At 39.6% G+C, this 13,306-nt stretch overlaps 1 protein-coding gene across 5 annotated transcripts in view; it reads right to left on the bottom strand.

The window, feature by feature from the left end:
• The window catches only part of NRK (Nik related kinase), a 117,902-nt gene that overhangs the window by 4,216 nt on the left and 100,380 nt on the right, over positions 1-13,306 (bottom strand). For 4 of the 5 annotated variants that reach the window (XM_052813433.1, XM_052813430.1, XM_052813431.1 and 1 more), the window contains 3 exons: positions 12,901-13,050; positions 9,444-9,603; positions 482-621 (listed from right to left, as the gene is read on the bottom strand). In XM_052813433.1, the coding sequence (XP_052669393.1) occupies positions 482-621; positions 9,444-9,603; positions 12,901-13,050 (450 nt within the window). The other variant, XM_052813434.1, reaches the window with a different exon arrangement.

The following is a 13,306-nucleotide window of genomic DNA, read 5'->3' as shown; positions in this document are numbered from 1 at the left end:
CACACTTGATTATCCATACTCTACTGCCTGCAATATCTCAAATATTAAGAGCGTTGGGTTTTTTGGTTTTTTTTTCCATGATGCCTGCTCTGAATTGCCTGTAATTTCAGTAGTCCAGGAGAGGGAATCCTGTAGCTGGGCATTATCAGGGCTGACTCACTAGCCCTCCCCACTACACCTGTTGTGCTACAGTCTGGCCGGTTAGCAATGTCTGTATTTGTTATCACCTCTGACATCAGTTAAGGCTGGGTAGAACAGGAGTTATAACAGAGCTGGCTAAAGTAGGGTGGTGTGAAAGTGCAGAATATCCATAGTGAGTGCTCGGTGGGGTCACTGACTACATTTACTTTGAACGGGGAAGTTATACTAAGGTAAGAAATAACCAATGTAAAAACAAAGTTACAAAAATGAAATGGTCTTAGTGTCACAGTCAACTATTGCTCATTTTTGCTAAATCACCACACTGTAGTCATCTCTGTACCTTGTCATTTCTTTCACATAGAAATTTTAGCTTCTGTGCTTTCTTGTGCATAAATACTCCTTCCAGATTTCCTGTTTCCACAGAGCGTAGTTCAATCGCCTTCTCCCCCCAGCCCATGACCTGATTAGATTGAAGGTAAGCTAAAAGAAAAAAAAAAAAAAAAAGGAAGATTTGATACTATTCAACAGCTGAAAGACTGATTCTTGCCTCATTTATGTCAATGTGGATCTGAAGCATTTCTCTTTGGTAACAATATATTCTGAATTATTTGTATTTTAAGTTTACAGAAAAAGCCTTGGGAACAGTAACTAAATTTCAGTTTCTCCTCTCAGACTTATTTTGGACTCTAGACATAAATCTTAAGTATTGTATGTTTTAGACTCACAAAAGGTTGGAGGAAACCTCTCGTTTAACCCCCACCCCCAAAGCAGGGCTAAATTAGACAGGGTTACTCAGGACCTTGTCCCGATGTGTTTTGATGGATATTTCACAACCTCTCTGAGCCCTTGCTGCAATGCATCACTACTTTCAAGGTTAAAAATTTCTTCCTAATACCTAATTGGAATTTCTCTTGGTGCAATTTGTACCCATTTTGCCTCTCATCCTTTCACTGTACATGTCCAAGAAAAGTCTTGACTCTGTCTTCTCTCTACCCTCCCATTAGGAAGTTGGGTTTGTATTTACTATGGAGTTCAGCTTAGTCTGAAACCTAAATACTTTTGAATCTGACACTATGGCATGATTGATTTGGTGTCCTTAGCTATTGTCTTCCCATAACTGGTTACGGGAAGTATCTCCAAAACCAAAGGAAGATACTCCAGCACTGTGGAAGCCTACTATGTTACTCCCTTTAAATCTGGCAATTAGATGAGAAATCGGAATAGTGATGAAGGAGTTAACACCACAGATTTCAAATTAGGCACAGTTTCAATGAAAGCGCTCTGATTAGTGCATGTATGGGCTTCCAAGGTAAAACCACGTTAGTTAGGCTCTACTGATAGTCAATGCTCAGAAACTGTCCTTCTTGCTGAGCTATGAACTGTTATTTCATTAGTCTGAGAATTCTGGTGCTCTGAAATGATGTGGAGGGAATGTGTGCATTTGACTGGTTTTTAGCTTCAGTGGATGGTGCCTGCCTGCCCTACATTACTACTGCAAGCAACGTCTCTTCCTTTAAAACTTCCATGTTGATTTAGATTTTTGTCCAAAAGTTAAACTTTCAGTACACACTGATCTACGAAGCAACAGCCTGTGATCCTACTTTAGAAGGACAGCAGAAAATAAAAGCAATGTGGCTGAGTCACTATATCCTTCTTCTAGCAGTTGTTGATATAATATTAACTTGGAATCACTGCTTTATAATTCTTGTCAGAACAAGTGTATGAAAATTAGACCTCCTTGGAAACATGTGTGTTTTGGCTACAATGTCGGGATTTTAGTTCCCTTAAAGTCTACAAATTTCCCCTAAATCTGTTTAGTATACTTTCCTTTCGGTTATTCTTTGTGCACACTGAGGGCTTCCCTGCCACTAAAGCTGAGAGCAAGAAAATGCCTTCCCAGTATCCCAGTCATGTGGAAAGGGGAAGAAACCATCCTGCTGGAAAAGCAAAACAGCGGCAAGCAACTGAGGATAAGCGGGAGAAGAGAAGGGGGGAAGGGGTATTTTCTAAAAATCAAACACCTGAAATCCATACATTTTAAAATCGTTTCTTTATGCTTCAGTTCCTAGGCTGTACAACAGGGCGCTACTGCTGTAGGCTACGAGGATGACTATCGTTAATATTTCTGAATCACTGCAGCAGTACCAGGGCACCACCCATGCAATGTGCAGTTAGTATCTAAAAAGGTAGGCGCAGGCCACGCAAAGTGAAGAAGATAAAAATGAAACAATACTCAGACATTTGCTATTTTTTGTAACAACTGACACCACATTAACCTTTTCAAACTTCACTTTTGAACACAACAGAGACAGAGGCACACTAGGGTTCTGGGGGGTGGGACAGCAAGGCTGGTGTCTGTATATAAAGAGCATGAAAGCATTCTACAGCTACGCTGTTTAGTATAGGTCATATAGGTCCAGCAACAAAGACCTAATCCACTCATAAGTCTCCTTATCTTTTCCACTACATGAAATCTGTGCTCAGGCTGTCAATATGCTATGTCTGTATCAGCTGTATCCATGCCTTTGGCAGATTTCAGTTTGATAGCATCCTTGCAGCTCTCAGTAACAGCTTAATTAGGGTCTGTTGCAACCTCTAGGTCATCCAGATAGAAAGCCCTCGATGACTGGACCACTACTGCTGTGTTCAGAAGAGACCTGATCTCCAAGCAGTATTACAATAGGAACATAATAAAACAGATATACCAAGCTCAGCCACTGATGCTCTGCTGGCTGGCCAATATACTGAGAACTTGTCAACTGACAATGGCAAATTTCAGCTGAAGTCCAAGTAGCACAAAAACTCACTCTTGTAGAGGAATCAAAAAGTTCTTTCTCAAATTGCATCTGTGGAATAACATGCCAACACAAAGGTCCCATTATACCATTTGTGGGGTTGTCTAGTTATAAGGATTTATCTATACATGGAAATTAATTTGGAGGATAGCAGGCTGTGAATTCAAAGGTCAGTACTAAGTCTTGATAATCTTCCCATGTGGGAGCACTTACAGGTGTTTCACGTGAAATGAACTGAGAACAAATTAGATACTCAGAATAAAGTTGTCTTATTCTGGAACAAAAGCTCCTATACCATGAGCAGCAACTTAGGAATAGTTATTCTGAGTCCACTTTCCACCTCAACAAACTTTAGATAAAAATATCCTATGCTTCCACCTGACAACATACAAGGGTGTTTATATTACACGCAATGCAAGATTGTACTGGTTTGTAGCAACCCTAGACTTAGACAGCCACTCTGGTCCTTTGGACAGTAGCTCCGCAGAAAAGGCACATACTGACTCAGACCAATGTGCCAATATTGATTAACATACTGGAACAAAGTTATTCAGAGTTACCTGAAGCTCCCCTGCTTCATGCAGATTACCGCATATCTTAAAAGACCTACAGTTGTGCATGAGTTGTGGTTCTTGTTACACCACTTACACCAGCATTACTCCCTGGACATCAAAGAACATATGCCATAAAGTTAGTATAGCGACATGAGCTCAAAATCAGTTTCTTAACATCATGAAAGCATTAGAAATGCTCTAAACTTGGGGCAAGACTTGGTATTTCCTGTTTACACTGTGTATTAACATTAGGTTGAGTAGAGCCCCTATTCAGGGAAGTGACTACTTCAAGGGGAAATAGTTGAGGGAGATAGGAAAGGAGAAAGAATTTACTGAGCCATATTGGATCTGTTAACTTCTATGAAGTGTCACTGACATGAGATAATGATCTTAGTCTCACAGCAGTAGCATACTCAGTCTGAATGAGACAAGTGCATTCGGTACGCCCAACCCAGGTACTGCTACATTCTCACTTCCCTTCTTAACCTTTCTTTTCTTTTTTAAACTTTTTCCCTTCAAAAATCCCTTTTCTGATCTCATATACTGAATTTGGATCACTGCCTACGCAGTTATTCCCAATTGACCTCTGCCTGAGAGCAGAATCAGACCAGCTTTTAGCAAAATATCGTAAAATTGGGCTTTTCTGACTAGTGTTACAGAAATAGGGCAGGAAAGGACCTTAACGCACCTTCTCTTCCATCTGTATCTCTGTGCCACATCAGTATCACTTCTGACAGTTGTTTGTCTAACCTGACCTTTTAAGACCTCTAGTGATGGAGACTCCAAAAATTCCCCAGGCAACTGACCCACTTTTGCGTGCCAGAGTCATGATATCAAACTCCATTTCACAGGGTAAAAGAGAGTGTACGCTGCTTTACTGAATTCCTTTTTGGAATTCAGTCAGTATGTGCATAGGTGAAATTCAATGCAAAAAAGCTACTGAATTTTGCTTTTGTACATGTTTGAGAAAATTGCTTCAGGCAAATATGCAGCTGGGCACAAACAGGAGGAGAATATCCAGCAGTGACTTTGCTGACAGTAAAAGATACTGGCTATTAGAGACCATACAGATCTTAAAACTGAGTACGCTTCTACAGAACCCTTCTTTGGCCCTTCAGTCAAACCCAGTATCCTCTGTGAAATCATGACTTTTATTGGTTCCCCACTCTTGGGGAAAGCATGTTTATTTATTTATTTTTAGACAAATGGAAGGGAGAAATACATGTTGAAGGTTGGGAATGGAAATAAGCCACAGAGGTACCAAGTGTTCTGTGATGTAGCAAAGCTTGTTCCCACTGAAACCCAGCCTTGAGCTCTCCAGCAATGCTGCTGATCACCGATTAGGGACTGATGAGCTACCTGCATGTACTTCTGTCTGTTGCCCATGGTTTAAAAGTTACTGCCCCAAAAGTTTTAAGCAATTTTGGGTAGAAAAACTGAGGAAGGAGTCAGTAACTTCTCTTGTGCAATTCTGTTATAGTTTTACTGCTACTGTTTATGTTATCTGGATAGAAGTGGGTATTTTTCTTCCTCCAGTCACAGCTGTGGGGAACTTTTACTAAGTGAGAGAGGCTAGAGGGTCAAAATCAAGAAGGAAAAAAAATTAAGGCTGAATAAAGTCACAAGTGGACGAATTAAGAAATTGGCCATGGAAGGCAGGTGGTTTTCTGCTGTATGTTCTGGTTAGATTGCATTGGCCAAAGGGCTAACACAAACAGTTCCCTAACCACCCCAAGCAAGCTAGGAATAAATTTATGACTAAATCTTTATTTTTTCCTAAATATGTATGTTTCTGTGCATCTCTGTTCCAAAGCTTCTCTGCTCTCCGTTGTTGCTCACTCCTTTGTAATTATTCCAGTAGAACTGATAGCCCAACCCAAAAATGTATCTGGGGTGACAGTTTGCTCGTTTGGATGCTTTTTGCTGTTTCCTGGGGAAAAGTGCGCAGGAGATCTGACCAACAAGAATCATTCAGATACCAGCGGGCATCTTCTGAGCACGAGCTGGACAGCAACTGTTTCAAGAACTGGTGACTATGTTGATAGAGCACAGAGGCAGTAATTCAACCTCTTTTTGACAACGATGTCTGTTTCTCTGCATAACATCCTTTTTGCTTCCAGTATGTACATGGCAAAGCAAATAAGGACTTTCATTGGTTCCCCACACTGGGAATATCCAGTTTTGTGCCAACCCTTTAAGACTACATACTGTAAATAATTCATTACTCACACAAAAGGGCAAAAGTGCTCCCAAATCTTATTAACTTGATGTTTCTTAAACCCTTTTTCAATCCTGTTTTATATAGAGAAAATATTACAGCTGTATTTGTATTTAGCCCTACATATGTGAAATAACTTTTAGATTAAACATAGATAAAGTACTTCTACAATTTTAATTTCCCACAGGATTTGAGTCTCCTCTCCCCAGTTTCTTCTTAACAGAGGTCCCAACTTAAAGACTATGAGAGTAAGCTATATTTAGATTCCCTGCCCTAAATCCATCAATTATAATACAAACTTTTTTTTTTTTGTAGCCAAGATATTCTCACCAACTACAAAAGTTTTCTTTCAAAATAATTGTTTAAAGAAATCAAGACATGAGCAAAGGATGACTAGACAGCACCCTGAGGTTAACACAAGGCCCTTCTATCTCTGAAACACAGAGTGAAAATTTTGGGATAAGATGATAACAGACTTTAGGAGGTCTGAAATGTGTCTGGAAATTCCAGGAAAATAGGATCTCTTAGGAAACATTCTCCCTAAGTTTGGCCATGCAAATAACAGTTACTCACACTTCTCTCGTAATAGTTAACGTTTTTGTCTGGAGCCAAGAATTTCAAGGGATCAAGAAAATTAATAGGAGCTAGTGGGAAACAGTTATTAAAATAATAGTTAACAGAGCTCTTTGTTTAAAGTTTGAGTTGTGTGTTGAGTTAGAGGTTGGGTTAGTTTGTCTTTAGTGGAAATGTGATTCCAATCAGAAGTCAAATTAATCTTGTACCACATCACAAGGATTGACAGTTTCTGTTCCAAAGAAATCCATTTCTGATATACCAGAAGTGCTGCAGAAACGCAAGGGTTCTCAAGCTAACATATTGGAAAATTTTCAAATGACAACTGAGAGGGGCTGTTTGGAGATTGCCTCCCTTCAGCTGTGGAATCTGCAGAAGTATAAACAACAAAAGAGACAAATGGATGGAGACAGACACCTTTCCTTCCAGAGAAAACCTACAGTCTTGCTTTCTGAGCACTGGGAGAAGTTCTACAAAGAGCTAGCTGTTTACTCAGCTCTCCTAACCTTACCATCCAAAACATTTCATCTAACTCACCCTCTCCTTCCTCAGCAGGACGTTTCATTATACCTGTCCTAGCTCCCTGTCCCTAGATGGGCACCACCTTCCCATCTGGTGGTGCCCATTTCTCTAGACTGACTACAGAGAAAATCTAAACTATTCACATAGACAAGACTCCTAACTTCTATATAGTAAAATTCACCAGACAGGATGCCACGCTCAGAAGCATCTTTCTCCATCCTCTTCCCATTTAACTGCACTAAAATCTTCCTATTTAACTGCCCTAAAATACTGCAACAAAAATGCTTAGGCAATTTTGTACTGAGCGCTTTCCATGCGAATGATTATCATAGTGGTGTGCTGAAGAACAGGAGAAATAGCTGCATGAGCACGTGGAAAGGTGAATGTCCGAATGGCATTCCTTCTATTAAGGAGTAATCAACCTTGAGAAATTGAGAATATCATGCCTAGCCAGATGTATACTGAAAGATGTTTTAAATTAGAGTAATTAACTGGCACAAAAGATCACATATTCAGCCGGTCCAAAGCGGTGAAGCTTTATTCACCTCACTGCCAGCTGGGTACGCGCAAGGAAATTTTTACTGAAGTTAAGGCGGTTTGATTTCCAGCCGACAAGAATGCTTTACAAGCCTATCTCTCATATCTGTGAGTTTGATGATTCAGTACTTTCAGCAACATTAGGAAAAAGGACTTAAGCTCTCTCTGGTCCACTTCTGAGTCATTCCTGCAAACTCCATCTAGATTAAGTGAAAAAGCTTTGAGAGCCATCAGTGCCCTGTGACACAAACTGCAAATTTCCAAGTAGGAGTCATAGATCTATGTGACCCTTCTTGCAATATCCCCCTGTCTAAAGCAGGATGTAAGAAAGCCCTTTGTTCCTTACGTGTCATCTGTCTTTGAAACACACTATCTCTCTAGTAACAGTGACTCTTTAGGACATAGCATATAGTAAGAATAATACAACTGGAGAAGCCTGTAATAGTTACAAATAACATCCGTGGTTTAAAAAGCACTAAACATGAGATCAGAGTTAATCTCTGGCGGGACACTTACATACATGCAGCTGATTTTAAAATTCTTTCTTCCCAAGGCAGGAAAAAGAAGTTCTAACCAATGAAGTACATGTGAGAAAACAAAGGAGAGTTTAAATATTTATGAAAATCATACATCATATATGCACACCATAAAGTGGGTAAGACATTACAGTTTGATGAAAATGTTCATGTTAAGTAAGCTTGCTACTTTTACTAAGGCCTAAGGAAGCACATCCCATAATGACATGCTTCTTGAAAGCTTCTGTCTCCTTCAGATAGCATTCCTCAGTGCGGCTTCCAATTACATTCAATATTTCTCATTAGAACTCTTCTTACCCTGGCTGAGTAATTGCTTTCTGATTACTGATTATTTCTTATGGTGTTTCTAACATTAATTCAGAGGGGATGTAAAATTTCAACATCTCAAAGACCATTAGATATTCCTATGAAAAACGGAGAATTGACTTGATTCATTTTAATTACATCCTGTAGCACTGAATATGGGCTGAAAACTGGAGATAGGGCTATTCAGTGAAGGGAAGGAAACGCTATATAGTTAGCTTACAACCTTATACCTGTTTTTTGAAACTGAAGCAGTTTTGTTGCTGAAATTTATTTGAACAGTGCAAAAACCAAGTTGTCTTGTAGCAATTTGCGTTCCAGAGGTGCGTGCCCTCAGAACTGTTGAAAAATCCTCTACAAATGTCAAACCTGCATTTACTCAAGGGTGTTACTCTACTGATTTTAATGGACTTCCTAAAACTACCCAGCTAGAAGTGAAAGGAGAAAGGTGAACATCCTCAATTTTTCACTGTGGCATCCAGTTTCTGTCAGGCTAATAATACGCTTTTGTACAATCTAAGTGTCTTGGGCTTTTTTTGTTTGTTGGTATGTTTGTTTTAAGATGCAGAAGAACAGGAGTGAGCCAGAAAAGAAATTAAAAGCAACAAATAATAAAAACAAAAATCTGCCTGTGTTGTTCTTGGTTTTCCCCACACTGTTAACTTGAGGCCCTCTGGGGAAGGTGAAACAAACAGCTGTCCTGGCTACAATACAGTCAGAATCTCCTCCTACAAAGCCAACTGCAAGCACAGGGAGACTGAGAATCTATTAGAAATACCCTAGGCTGGCAGCACTGTGAATTTAAAGTGATAAAATTAAGGGGCCATCTGACAGCAGTTACAGACCTCTTCAGTAATTGACCTCTCTATAGTTGTGAATTTTTACATAAAACGCTATGGGCTATGAACAACCAAAGTAGGAAACGAGCACCTTTTTTCCCCTCTAATTCATGTAATTCTTTCTGTGAAAACTGGCGGTAAACTGCATCCTCAGTGAAGTTTGGCCGTATGGTCAAGGTATGACGCAATAAACAGCGTGACAAGAATACAAACTACGATCCAAATGTGAAGACCCTATCGCAATCATTGGCTGTTTTAACACAAACGTGCATAAATCTGTTTACACTTTACACACCTGGTTTGCTCGGAAGTTGCTTTATGTGCCATACAACCACTTTCATGTGGATACAAACCTCATAAAGAAGTCGGGCTTCATGCAGCAGAAGTAAAAAGTGCTATTATAAAGTGCTATTTTTCATACATACCTACAGATGCTGGCATTTCTCCCCACTGCAAAACAGTCTCCTTTGTGAAATGCCCATATATATCAATGTAGATGCCTTCATCTTCATAGGTGAGTAAAAGCTCCATTCCACTGGTATTCGGGAGGATGATAATGGCATGTGGGCGAATAGTCCCCTGGATCTAGAATCATATTTTACTAAGATTTATATCAGAAAATGGACTGCAGTTTTAGTGACTACATCAATCTAACTAGCGTGGCAGAGCAATAAAAAGAACTAGCTCATGGCTCATGGAAAGTGAAAGAAATGCCTGTTTTCAGAAAGGCTGTATAGTTTGCTCGCTGGCCTCTGAGACAGGCTTTCTCCCCTCCTCCCCCCTTTGAATATGATAGTAGGTTTGCAAACAAATCAACATTCAATATTTCACTTTATATTTACCAGTACTAATTGGTTTCAAGAAGCCATGGAGCCACTGAGACACAATAATATTTACTTTGTCACTACAGACCACTTGCATTATAAAAATAGAAGAAAGGTGAAATAAATTTGAATTCGCAATTATTTCAGAAGATGGAGGAAGGACGAAAGCTTCCACATTGCAGGAAATCTCTGCTTTCACTTTCCATGCTATCTCCCTAACCCCACTCACAAGCTAAAACCTGTAAATTTAACGATATTTACAGCAAGTTGAAAAGTTACCTGGACCTTTCAAATACAAGCCACACTGTCCTTCCCTTCCCACATCCTTCACTAAAAATAGTTCCCCATTTAAATGCTGTTCAGCATACGTTTTCTGCATGCCACAGGAACAGTGCATTTCACTCACACAAATTATTTTAACAGCAGTTCAATGCACTAGAATCTCTCCCAGAAGCCAACATGTCCCAAGTGAAAAAAAAAGTCTAAGTACACAACCATGAAGGTGGGGTTTTATGAAAGCGTTTCTGAAAGAAAAAGAGGACAGCCTTAAAAACCAGTAACAAAGCATTTCCTTCTTTAAAGCACTACTCAAAACAGGATGTTAAAGAGTAAATTAAAACCACTACAATTAATATTTTTATAGGAAGCACATGACGGGAGTTTTACATCATTTTCACAAGCCAGCAACACACAGATCTTTTTTTCTTCAAGCACATACATTTATGCACACCGTAAGGGCACAATGAACAGTAAAAGAAGCACTGAAGCTGTACTTGCCAAACTGAATACACTCAGGCCAACCACTTGACTCCGTGCCTCCGCAACAACTATCCGTAACACTAGAACGGGTATCCAGAGTCGCAGAGCAATTTTAATGCGTTGCCTTGGTACTCGCATGAGCGATCGAAGCAGGTAAGAGATGAAGAAAGAGGTGGGGAACCAGGAAAAGAGGCTACCAGAAAGCAAGAGTATCTAAAGTCAGCCTGTTAAAAGTCTGGTCTGTTGCCACCACAAAGCTCCTTGAGAGAATTATCCAACTCTAGCAGATGCTCTTTAAAATAATAAAATAACCGAAGAAGACAGAGCCACTGTAGCAGCAGATTTATTTCAGGTCTAAGACTCTAAAGGGAAAATATATTTTTAGTACATGCTAACTTTTGGTTGAAGAGCACACACAAAGGGAGTCAGTCTTAAAGGTGCCCCACATATTCAGGACGGTCACCTGGGAAATCTCTCTCATCAGGTACATAATTATATTTGCAGCCTGTTGAAAAACTAAAGCCTCTAAAAAGGTTCACTTTTTTCTCTGCCCTTCTTATCTTGGGCAATTATGCTAATGATCTTTTTGACAAGTCATTATTCACCTTGCTCAGCAACCAGCTTCCAGGAATGGTATGCAGGCACCACGCTTAGATTTATAAACTGATGTGAATTTTTCCTGGTTGCATAGTTAACAAAGCTACTAATTGTAAGATTAAATAAACCCTCTAGCAAAACAAATACTAAGTCCCTTAAAAAAACCCAACACAGAAATAAACAGTACAAGCTTTTTAGCAGGTGATTCAACAGTTTGTTCTGAACAGCTAGAAAAGTTATTTTCTAATTAAGAGAAGTTTATAAACTTAACAGCCACCTTCAAACATTGTGTCCATCAAAAACACAGGTCTGACAGAGTTTGAAGGCTGTCACTTGTCAGGGCAGCAGAGTGATCAAGTGGCTTGCATGGGAGGCATGGGTTTTCATTTGGTTTGAAAACGTGGGGCTGAGAGTGGAGAAAAAGAAGTTAAAAAATGAAAGGGTTCAAGGCGCAGGCTGCAACATGCAGATCTGGGATGAGATTTCTTCAGACCTCCTGAGCATAACTTTGGGGGACACTGCCTTGGGAGACGAGGAGGCCATGGCACCTGGATGAGCTAACCCTCTGCTCCTACGGACCTCTGTTGACTTCAGGGAGGTTTTCAAGTGTGCACAGAAGTTTCCTTGCCAGGAGCCTCCCTGCAGACTGGAGCCATGGGAACCTGCTACTTTTCTGGACCTAAGCCCCCAAGTTTCTCTGGCTTTTGGGACTCACAGCTTTGAAAAGAACTAACAGCTAAAAAATAAGCAAACAAACAAACAAACAGATTAAAACCATAGCACCGACTTCATATTGGACAGCCCTGTGCCAGTCATTCACTTCTGCAAGGGAATTACTTTGCTGTTATCTGAGTTTAAGCAGGAATTTAGCGATCACCATCACCTCAATGAACAGATGCACAATGCAGTATGTACACATCAACCTGAAATCAACATCTTCATGCCAACTTCTTGACAATCTAATGAGAAAATCCTGAGAAAAATGTAAAAATTCGTTTGAATTTAAGGCCTGATTTCACAGGCAACTGAACAGTAAGATGATCAGCAAATTTATTTAGTCTGGAAGTTGGGTTTCTGCAAAGTCATGACTGAAAGGCAAATCGCATTTTGCACACAGAGCCTGGATCTGTAACCATGTGAAACAAATCCAACTTTGCTCCACGGTGAAGAAATCGGGGTTATTCATGGGTGCACATGTAGACCTGGTTCTAGCTACAGGTACTCATTGGTGCAAGGGGAACATGCTTGCAGTGGATCAAGATTAAAATGTGTTGCAGCAGTCTTTGTAATCCAGGCCAAGTATCAGCTCAATTCAGGGATAATTTAATCAACTTGTGAGCAAGACTGAAAAGCACAGTGGCAGATTGTAAAAGTCACCTAAATTCATGTAGATATTATTGTGTCTTTGATTGCTTAAGTCCTAAATTTCCAGGATATATCAATTAAAAATAGTACTGTCCATACAACAGGCTTTCTGACATTAAACCATTAAAATTGATACTCTAAATGTGATAAAAGCCTTTTAACACAACTTCAGTGTTATAAAAGTATGTGAAAAGTGGTTTTCTATTAGCTGGCATACAATAATTATTCTCTTACCCTGTCTCTTGAAATACAGCACAACTCTTAACCTGATCATCAATATCATCAATATACAGCCCAAAAACCAGAGGCATTTACATAATTTTTTGGAGTATCTTACGTGTGTTGGAAGGTACAGGTCATACACAGATCCAGAGTCCACATCAATAGCGTGAAAGCCTACTAGTGAGCCATATATAACTTTTAATCTTTGTCCATTTTCAACGGTCAGGTCAACTGACAGTGGTTTGTGATGAAGTGAGGTAAAGGACTGGAAAAGGAAAAATACACTATATAACACAATAAAGCTGTTGGTTTACAGATCTACATATATGATCTTAAGGATTTTCAAAAATCAAAAGTTAGACAGCTATTTTTGTTAAATAATATGTTATGTTTAAGGAGCTAAGTATCCATCAGCCACTGAGTTGCAAGGAGAGCTGGATAATTCACTTGTGTTTTGAAAAAAATCCAGATTCTAGAAACGGACTAGGCAAAAATTAGGCTGAGTACCGTTCATGTTTAAT

This window comes from Harpia harpyja, chromosome 18 (assembly GCF_026419915.1).
Source record: "Harpia harpyja isolate bHarHar1 chromosome 18, bHarHar1 primary haplotype, whole genome shotgun sequence".
Taxonomy (NCBI): Eukaryota; Metazoa; Chordata; class Aves; order Accipitriformes; family Accipitridae; genus Harpia; species Harpia harpyja.
Note: the sequence above shows the minus strand (reverse complement) of the source record. Positions and strands in the feature narration are given on the sequence as shown.